At 42.9% G+C, this 10,682-nt stretch overlaps 1 protein-coding gene across 2 annotated transcripts in view; it reads left to right on the top strand.

The window, feature by feature from the left end:
- The window catches only part of Ttc39b (tetratricopeptide repeat domain 39B), a 112,354-nt gene extending 101,991 nt beyond the window's left edge, over positions 1 to 10,363 (top strand). For both annotated transcript variants that reach the window (XM_041651309.1, XM_041651311.1), the window contains 2 exons: positions 259 to 375; positions 3,295 to 10,363. In XM_041651309.1, the coding sequence (XP_041507243.1) occupies positions 259 to 375; positions 3,295 to 3,391 (214 nt within the window). In that variant the 3' untranslated portion in view covers positions 3,392 to 10,363. The remainder of the gene's footprint in view (positions 1 to 258; positions 376 to 3,294) is intronic.
- Positions 10,364 to 10,682: the final 319 nt, after the last annotated feature.

Below are 10,682 nucleotides of genomic sequence, written 5' to 3' on the forward strand. Positions count from 1 at the left end.
TCGAGGGTCATCTCGAAGGTCTGTGTATATTGATCTGCCTGAGAGGTGGTGCTGCACCAGTGCTGGCTGTACGTTAAGGAACTAACGATTTAGTATGGAAGCATACTTCATTCCCTAGGGTGTTCAGTGCCATAGCTGTGAGTGCAGCCTTCCTCTGTGATAGTCTCAGTATTGTCTGGGAATTCAAGAAGAATGATACATGTTTCGAATGGTACTTTTTGTGTTCTGTTAAGACTTGATTCTCATTTGCTTCTTTAGCGAGAAACTCCTGAAGTACGACCACTATCTGGTGCCGTTCACTCTGTTTGAGCTGGCGTGTTTGTATAAAAGCCAAGGGGACATTGACAAGGCCATAAAGACCCTAGAAACTGCAAGGTGGGTATTGACGGTAACTTGTCCTGGTGACGTGGAGGGGGAGACATCAGTGCAGCAGCCGTGAGTGCCATTGTGCTCCATAAAGCTAGTGAGCTAATGCAAGTTAGCATGAGTACTTTTGCTAATGTGGTTTGTTTGTTTGGAGCATGGGCTTTCACTGTAGTTGTGCTGTTTGGAGCCGCTCGGTCCATCACTCTAGCTACCTAGAGATGTTATGTGTGCACCTAGCTGGCCAGCTTCGGCTTATGCTCTTCCACTGCAAATGGCCAGGCAGTAGGTATTTTGGCCTTAAAGTGAGTATTGATTTTAGAGTGTAAGGTGCCCATTGACTGCACTTAACATATTGTAAGTACCCGCAGTGTAGAAGATAAGTGGGCACAGGATGTGGCTGCAATTTGCTGAGCAGGTGGATGGACAGTGATGCTTTTTCCTGACTGGCAAACACTTAGAGCAATGAGTTTTTGCGCAGAGATAATACCTCTCAGGGTTATCATACTTGGAGGTGGCTGTCAGATGTCCACATGGAGAGGGTGAGCTGGCGACGAGATGTGCAGGTGTGTCCAGTGCTAAAGTCAGGACCACATGGATACAACCAGAGTCCCCAGCCCAGAGAGCGTGCTGGTCAAAGCTGTCATTCCTGAGGTCGTTAGAGCGCAGGGCAGGTGACAGAGGTCTTGACCAGTGCCTGGAACAAGGGCCGGGATAAGACTAAGAGGGTAGTAAGTTGTTGTTTCATTTTCTACATGCCAAGGTTTACTCAAGGTTGTGCAAAACAGTTAAGTGCAACACAAGGGACAGAGTCAAGACCTGAGTTCTATTCTCAGAACCTAAAGAACCAACCAGGGGAAAGAACCAACTCCATAGAGTTGTCCTCTGACCTCCTCACAGGTTCTGCGGCATGCCTTCCCCACCGGTACAGCATGTCCACATCCAATAATAATGATGGAATCTCGGAATTCCTAGAGCTAGTTAGCAGCTAAGAAGCATTCAAATATGAAAGCCAAAAAACTTGAAAATATTGAGCATGGCTGCTAATGAGGGCAGCAGCCAAGATGTTGAGCAACATAACAGAGAGCGGCCATGCGTGACCTTGACAGGGAGACAAGGAGAGGAGTGGAGTCAGCGGCTCTGCTATTGTAAGATTAGGGATGTTTGCCATGAATAGAGTGCAGTAGGAGGAAGAAGCCTTTAGGGGCAGGGCGCCCCCAAGTTTGTCCTAAGAGAAATGAGCAATGTAGGAAGAAGCCACTTTAAAAGGTAACTTGTTGGACCTGAGGACAGTTAATGCTTCAGCTGTGGTGTTTGTGCGTCCCTGGAGGAAGCTATGGGGTCACCCTGCCCTGTGCACCCCCAGAGGAAGCTATGAGGACTCTGCCCTGTGCACCCCCAGAGGAAGCTATGGGGTCACTCTGCCCTGTGCGCCCCCAGAGGAAGCTATGGGGACTCTGCCCTGTGCATACTGATACTTCAGGCATTCCCAGTTGGCACATAGTCAGCACTACTTTGTGTAAATGGAGCATCAGGTGACACAGAAAGACATTTCTTCACCACTGAAAAGCACACAAAGCCACCACGGACCCAGACAGTACCTGTAGGGCAAACATAAACACTTCACCGTGATCTCAGGACCATCTCTGTCTGCAGTTCCTCTCCACAGCATGGGCTTTTCAAAGCGGCCAGAAATCGAGAGAATACTCAGTTGTTCTTAGGTAAATCTTAGTAAGAGGTTATTCTGTGAACAATACATCATACTAACACTCATCAAAGTTAAGAGGAAAGTGTGTTTTTAAAAAAGATAGGAACACTACTTCAAAGGAGGCATCAGCTGCCTTGTCTGCCAAGGCAGGGCTTGAGATCAGGAGACCTAAATTGAAGCCAGTTCCAACCAATTTTAGCAACATGAATGTGTTAAATCATTGCTGTGAAGAGATCACGACCATAGAAACTCTTATAGAGGAAAACATTTGATTAGGGCCGGCTTATAGTTCAGAGACTTAGACCATTATTGTCATGGCGGGAAGCGTGGTGGCACACAGGTGGACCTGGTCCTGGAGAAGAAGCTTGAGGGTTCTACATCGGAGTCTGCCAGCAGCAGGAAGAGAGACACTGGACCTGGCTTGAGCATTTTGAAACCTCAAAGCCTACCTGCCGTGACACACTTCCTCCACCAAGGCCACACCTCCTATTAGTGCTATTCCCTATGAGCCTATGGGGTCATTTTCATTTAAACCATTATAGTCAGGTTTTCAAGTAATTTTTGGATTTTGTTTGCCCTGCTTTTCTTTTCCATGGTTCTGGGGATTGACCCCAGATTCTCCGTGTCCCAGGCAGTTTCTCTAGTGCTGCGTTCCACCCTGGCCTTCTCACTTGTGTTCACCCCTTCTTGTGGCCCCTTCTGGCACTGTCCTAATTTGAGTCATTAGTGACAAAACCACTGGTAACTTGCATGAGAATTGGAAGAAATGGTTTAGGGGTCACAGGGCAGCCCTGCTGTCTTTGTTAGAGTAGCTTCATGTGGATTCTGAAGTATTTTTCTTCTGTTGAGTAATGGATTGTTTATGACCATTGTGTTACATGAACCTACCTCAACATTTTTCTCTAAAAATAGAAATTGAACCATTCAGCAATACTTAACAAAATATGCCATGATCTTATGACCTTGTTATAGTAGTGGTTTGTAGTTAGGATATTGCACCTCAAAAGTATGACCTTTTAAATCACCACCAGGGAAGCTTCTAGAAACCCAAAATGCAGACTCGCCCGTCCCACAGAAAGAGTCTGCTTTTAGACTCAGCTCTGCTGATACACTTGTTGAAGTTAGAAAGTAAACAGGAGACCAGAGGGTGGAAGAGGAGGGTGGTGGTACCCTGCTAGCCAGAGAAATGCTGACTGGATCATTTTATTCTTCCTTGTCTTCAGAAACAACTACAAAGATTACTCCTTGGAGTCCCGATTACACTTCAGGATTCAAGCAGCCCTTCATCTCTGGAAAAAACCATCCTCTTCCTCAGACTGATCAGAATGCACAGGATGGAATCCCCCCAGTTAACATGGACTCTTGCTGTGGAGATCAGTCCCAGTTAAGGTGGAAGCAAGATCCTTCGAATAAGAAAGGAAACTCTATTGTCAGGCGCTTCCTGTCACCCGAGTGGCTTCCTGTTCCCCTATGGAATGGCAATCAATATTGTATAGAGATTCTTATACTCTGCCTTTAAAAAGAATTTCACGTTAGATTTCAATTGAGGGGTGAAGTCTTTTAAAAGACTGACGGGTACAATAAAGTCTAGTTAGATTATTTATTTTTTTAATGCAAAAATTAATATTGTTCAAGTAGCAAATGGCTTTATATGCTGAGCCATTTTTAGATTGGCTTGTCCTTTAAACTTCAGAGATATTTTATTGCTTAATATTTAAATCTCAGAGTGGGAATAAATATCGCATCTAAAATAATATAACAATGAGCTTCTGAAGGTTCTGAAAGAGAGAAGCAGAGGGCCCGAGGGGTGAAGTCTTCCTAGACTGAAGGACCTGCATCTCTTTAGGATGATGCAACCGTGAATTCTCGGGTTTCTGCTCTCAGTGATTGAAATGGTGGCATTTTTCAGAAACCATTCTGTCTTTGAATGTACTCATATCTGATCCAGCAATAGCATTCAATCATATAGACACATCTCCCATGTATCTACAGGAAGAAAACACGGTATTTTAGACCTCCCTAACCTTAGTGCTAAAGCCTGAGATATAGACTCTGACTACTTTTCTTACAGGGAGGAAAAAAATCCCTGTTGCTTTAAATGATATGTAAAATATCAGTCATTTTTACACTTAGGATGTGGCTGGCCCAGCACTGACGGCTTTTTTCTTTCTTTCTTTCTTAAACATCTGGGCTGGGTTTTGGTTCTCTGAGTAGACCCAGAGCATGGGACTGGAAGAGCCAGGCTCTGCTACTGGTGAGCAGAGAGCAGTTGGCTTTTCTGGAGTCCCCACACCTGCCAATTACTGTATCTTCCTCTCTTGTGAAATAGAAAAAGAACAGGTGACTTCAACGTTCTCTCTGAGTTTTATAACCATGAGTCTGTGTATTAGGTACTTCCAGCACAGTTTAGCATTCAATTCACATTCTCCCCATTTAGAATGTTTTATAGTATTTTTTTCAATGCCACTCCCTTTCCTTCCAATCCAATGCCTATAGTAGTTACAGCTAAGGGCCAGATCCCATCCAGTGAGGAAAAGCAGTTCACGAGTCCATGAGTCAGGGTTTTGTTCCGTTTTCTTGTCTATATGGTAGTTGACTCCACATTCCCCAGGTGACACCCCGAGTTTGTAGTTGGGAGTCTCTCCCTGTTGGTGAATAGTTAGCAACGTAAAACAAATAACTTGGCCTTTCTAGGACTTGGACTTCCCAGTGGGAATGACAAGGTAGACGCAGTGCTCTGAGGCCTCAGTGAAGTGGTGTATTTGGTAGCTTTCTGTACACTGGGGAAGCTATAGACACAGGAGTGAGTCTGACCATTAGGGCTTTGTGCATGGATTACAGTATCTATATGAAAGTATCCTCTGAGTCTGTGGTCTGTGCCGTAAGATGAAGTGAATGTGGGCAGCCAGAAGCCTCTCTGTTTATGCAGTTACCACTGAGAGCAGCCCAGATCATGGAGTGGCTCCTGCTCCCCCCTCCTGCAGTTCCCATGCTCAGCATTGGTGCTGTGTTACATAAGGTACCATTTCTTGACCAACATTGAGGAAGCATTTCTTGAAGAAGGTGATTAATACACTTCTTCAACATGGGGGCAGATAACATCATGTCACATTAATATGAATTATACAACCAGCTACAGATAGAAGGGGAAATAAATTGTCATGATACTATAGAAATATATTCTATAATTATATATATAAGACTTTGAAGAAAAGTTTATAAATTCTTTAGGAGAACATGGATAACATTATTTTAAAAACATATATTATTAAAGAATATATCTGGGAGTAGTGGCACATTCCTTTAATCCCAGCACCTGGGAAGCAGGGGCAGGTGGATCTCTAAGTTTGAGGCCAGCCTGGTCTGCATAGTGAGTTCCAGGCCAGCCATAACTACATAGTGAAACCATGTCTCCAAAAAGAAACAAACAAAAAGAATATATATCCATATTTTGTGAGAAACTGTCAGAGCTCATGGTCTGTAACAATAAATTCCCATTCTGGTATAAAATGAAAAAAAAAAATGAAGCTAAAAACAGCTATTGTAGGCTGGTGAGATGGGTCAGCAGTTAGAATCCTTCCTGCTTCTCCAGGGACCAGAGCCTGTTTTTCACTACCATGTCAGACAGTTCTCACCTGCTGGAACTCCAGAAGAGCTGACAGGCACCCAGACAAACATGGCATATGCTCACACAGAAGAAGCACACATGTGTACATGAGTAGATAATCTTTTTTAAAATGACTGCTTTTACATTATCAAACAAATTTATCTGTGCCATTTTTTTTTGATTTGTGGGGTTTTTATTTGTATTTTATTTGTAACTTTGCCAGTTAGCCGTGTGGATCATCTATCTAGTGACCTTATAGATACTGTAATAGACATTTATCTGTTTCCTGTCATGTTCAAGACATTGTACAGGCACCGTTTTCTTAGGATGTTTGTAAGGGTCATCTTCTACAACCTGTTTCGTGATTTAGGATGTTTGCGTAAGAGACACCATTTTATCTGTCATCTTTGTGAGGCACTGGTAGTGGCTTGGGACTCTGTTATGTCTAAGGACAGTTTGTATAGCCACTGGCAAAATTGCTTCTGTTTATTTTTAAATAGCGAGGCAGTGTTCTGATTGGTGCTTTGCCTTGGCGAGTAGGAAAGCCTGGAAGGTTAACAACATCAACTCCTGTGTATATTTGAATGCTTGCTCTTATCTAAGGACAGTTTGTATAGCCACTGGCAAAATTGCTTCTGTTTATTTTTAAATAGCGAGGCAGTGTTCTGATTGGTGCTTTGCCTTGGCGAGTAGGAAAGCCTGGAAGGTTAACAACATCAACTCCTGTGTATATTTGAATGCTTGCTCTTCCTGCATGTAGAATTACAGAGCACACAGTTTTGTGGCTTTCTGTATGTTCTGAGGACAGGAGGAGACAGTGGGTAGGAGTTACAGGGAGATAAACTCCACATTCCTCTGTGGGAAGGACAATGTGCGGTCATTAGAGCAATGCAGCAGGCTACCCAGCTTCTTAGAAAGGGGTGAGTTAGCAGCCCTGGGTGACTGTCGTCCCTCCCTGGCCTAAGGGCCTGGGTTAATTGAATTGGAGGTCAAGTCATTCTACAATTTTTTGATCAGGGCTTAAACCCTGTGGTGTGGAAGGGTGAAAAGCGAGTGCCCCCCTCTTCAAAGTAGAAGTGCCCGCTCTTTCTCTAGTCATTTTATTGTGATGGGCACTAGCAGCACCTGCTGTCAAAGCTCACGTGATTCTGTCTCCCATCCATCCCCGGGAGGTTTAGTGATCTTGTTAGTAGAGCCCTGCTCCCTGGACAGCAAGAGTGATTTAAGAACAGTCTTTATGACCAAGTGGAAAAATCAATTCTTGTCAATTCCCTAGACATTTCATTTTTCCTGTGTCCTTTTCCCCCCTTTGTTGAATTCCCTCAGTTTCTGAATCACCAGTTCTGGTGTGGTTAGTTGTAATTAGTGAGGCCTCCGATGACTGAAATCCTACGCGCTTGTGATCCATCGGGTCTGGATCTTAGCAAATTATTTTGTCCTTTTTGGCCATTGAACATACTGCGTCTGCTGTCCTTCTCAGTCAGCTGTGGCTGCCAGGCTCCTGAAATGGCCATGGGCAGTGGCACCTTTCTTCTTGCCTGCAGCAGTTCTCAGAGGCTCCAGGGTTCTTGCCCCCTGGCACTCTGGCATTTGCTTGCTGTCCGCGGTGACTGCCCATTCCTCATCCATTGCACCACCTCGTCAGCTATCTCTCAGTAGTTACTCTGTTTAAGTGCCCTTCAACTTTGATTCTCCCATGTATTTGGTGTATGAACATTGATTGGTCTCACCCCTGGGAACTCCTTGTGTGCTCATCCATACGTCCCTGTTCTTAAGAATTCTTGGGTAGTCTTATTTTATAAACTGTCTCTGTATGTTGCAATTGTTAGGTTGCTTTCATGAATAAGATAATTTCTGAAAATTTAATGAACACTTTGTGATACGTTTACATCACCAACATGCTGACGTTGACCCTCTTAGCTATTTCAATATGCTACTTACAGATTGTTTGACACAATTGATCCACTTAAGGGATAATATGGAAGATGATTTATCTAAATTTAAATATTTTATGCCTTCCAGTTGCCTATTGTGAGTAACTTAAGCTGTTTAAGGATCTCTTTATTAGATACAGTGGTAGATCTAATGTGTCACTAGATTGGTCTAAACATAAGTAATATGAAACAACCCATATTGGCTAATCCTTCATGCCCTTTTAGGAGTGGAGTTGTTTCTTCATATTGCTCTCCCACCATCCAGTTATTTACATATTTTACTGTATGTATTAGATTGCTAGAAGCCTGCCTCCCAGTTAGTATTTTGGTCTATTGTACATTTGCTGTTAGCTTTTATTATTTTAGAATGTTGAACTTGAAATGTAAAGGGCCCATCAGACTCTATCAAGGAAGATGGCCTTGCTGTTGAACAGTTCCATCTGATCTGGACAGACCTTCATATCCGTTCCAGTCCATTTATAAAACTTGATCACTTCAGAAGGAAGTGATAGGAGAGCTATTCCGTGTACTGAGACGGCTGAGCAGGTTCTCAGCCTGAACCACGCAGAGGATATATAGATTGAACACTAGAGAAGACTAAGCCCCACCCCCTCCTGTTTGCAGCATACAGCGAGTGACATGTGTTCATCACAGTTAGTCATACTGCAGCAGGACTGTGCAAAAACTCAAAGCAGATGCTTCACTGTATTTAAATAATAAAGAATTCTGTACATGCCTACAGGTTGAATTTTATTTTATTTTTGCGGTGCTAGAAATGAAACCCCGAGGGCTGGTGTTTGCTTTGTAAGTGTTCTACAACTGAGCCACATCCTCGGCCACAGGTTGAATATTGAATAGGAAAAATCAAGGTACAATAGTAGCAAACTTAATGACAATAAACACATAGGACACTTTGTCAACCGAGCACTTCCTAGAAGTGTGTAATTTAAAGGCTGAACACGGGACATGTGCATATTATGTCAGGTGCATTTGTTTTATTGCTCCTTAGCTTTTTCTTCAGGGCTTTGAATTAAAAGTCTTGGTAGTTTGGGTACCAAAAGAAAATAAAAAGAAATTGTTTTCAGTGGAACACAACTGATAATGAGGGTCTCTGAAAGAATATTGCTTACATTTACTTTGGAAGGAGTTGTATTCTTCTGAGTTTGAAGGTGTGGCACTTTCTGCTTGAGGAATTACACAGGCCTCCAGCTCCAGTCTCACTCTGAACAGGGCAGACTGCCCAGGTTGCAGTTTGGGAGATAGCAAATGAGTATAAATGAGTTTTCACAAATTCCCTTTTCTCCTGAAATGTTCCCCCTACCACCACCACCACCACCACCACCACCACCACCACCACCACCACCACCACCACCATCACCACCGTAGACTAAATGCTTTCTGTATGGCTCTCCTCTTGCCTACTCCTATCCTAGGGCATAAACCATGCATATTGGCACACGGCTAAGGAAACACTGGACCACTGAGCACCCAGCCCAAGTAGTTTCCAGGAAAAAGGAGGTTGTGGTAAACATCTTAAATCTCAGGCTTTTGGTTGTGTTTAATGATGTAAGAAAACAGCACTGTTTGGGTCCAAGATTTACAGAAAGGCACACGTGTGCCACAGATGTGTGCTGTGCAGTAAGGCACATAACGGTTAACCGTGTGCCTCACCCAGCCACTGTGTCATGGGAATTCTAGAGCCGAGTATTTTTCATCACTTTTCCTTTTGCTGACTGTTGGTATTTGAACACCTGAACGGATGTTAGTTGTCTCTTTATCGATTGCTATTTTAAAATATTTATTGCAGATGTGCATAGAATTTTGATGCAAATTATATACAAAGGCATATACGTATATATTTAATAACTGAAACGTATTATTTTATTGTACAACTTATTTCCAAAGCAAATTTACTTTGTAAATGTCTTTTGAGACTTTTTTTTTTGCCTCAGAAATACAAAAAGTAACTCTGTGTTCTCTCTGGTTTGTATGAGGTACATTTGATTTTCACTTACTTTTGATTAAGCAAAATTAAGGCATGTATGAACCAACTTGGAGCTTTCTGTTGAACCATCCAAGTGCCTGTCCGTACTTGGGACTGAGTGCCGTGCGGTCAGACATGGATGTGTCTTGTCTCTGTCTCCTTTCCTCATTGTGCTTAAGCATGGTTTTATGGGGTGATTCTCAACAGTCAGTTTTACAGAGGAAAACCATCTTAGAAATGGAAGCCATCCAGACTCTGTAAAATGAGTGTGTTACTAATACCCATCTGCTAACCAGTGGACTAGCTTCAGGTCCTGGAGAGGGAAAGAGACCATTAGGAAGCTTTCCATCAGTCAAGGAGGAGGAAGAGGACTGTGAACTAGCATCTTCTCATGTAAAAGCTGTGTTTCCATGGCTTCTGTGTGTTGATTTTGTGTTAATGTTATCATCCGTGATGTGTAAGTCAATGTAGATAAAGATTTAAATTTTCAACATGAAGACAAGAGTTCCTGTTTCTATTTTTACAATTTAGACAGTTTTGAAAACAGATATCACATTAGAAATTGTATTTTTAAGTGCAAATAAATAAATCTGAAAGTCAGTGTTTCCCTCTTCTTCCCTTGTACCTTAGAGAAGGCTCCTTGTTAGTAGGGACATATTTCAGTTGCCAGATTGTTTTCAGAATCCTCTATTTTCATATTGCTGTAATCGGTTTACCTACGATGTGCAATGATTTGTTATTTAAATAAATGACTCTCGATAAAGTTACAGTCTTGTCCTAGTTGGTCTTCACGTGAAAGCCGGACATAACTTCCATTTGGTTGGTCCTTAATTGTCATGTGATGCAGGCTTGACTCTTTGTTTCTTGGTGAGACTTCCTTTCTTTCTCCTCCCAACCTTACTGCCCGCAGGTATGGAGACCCTTTTTAAAGCTATGCTCTTGGCTGAGCCGGGGCACATAGGGAGACATGGGATGGATCGTTTGCCCTGAGGGAGGGTTTGCTATCACGTCACTTGCATTAACCTAGCTGCTGCTGAGACCAGTTGCAGCATCCGTTGTAGCAGAGTAGACCAAGCAGTGTCGCTG

The sequence above is a fragment of the Microtus oregoni genome, unplaced genomic scaffold, assembly GCF_018167655.1.
Source record: "Microtus oregoni isolate MIOR12 unplaced genomic scaffold, Mior012 000005F_ref0000423, whole genome shotgun sequence".
Classification (NCBI taxonomy): domain Eukaryota; kingdom Metazoa; phylum Chordata; class Mammalia; order Rodentia; family Cricetidae; genus Microtus; species Microtus oregoni.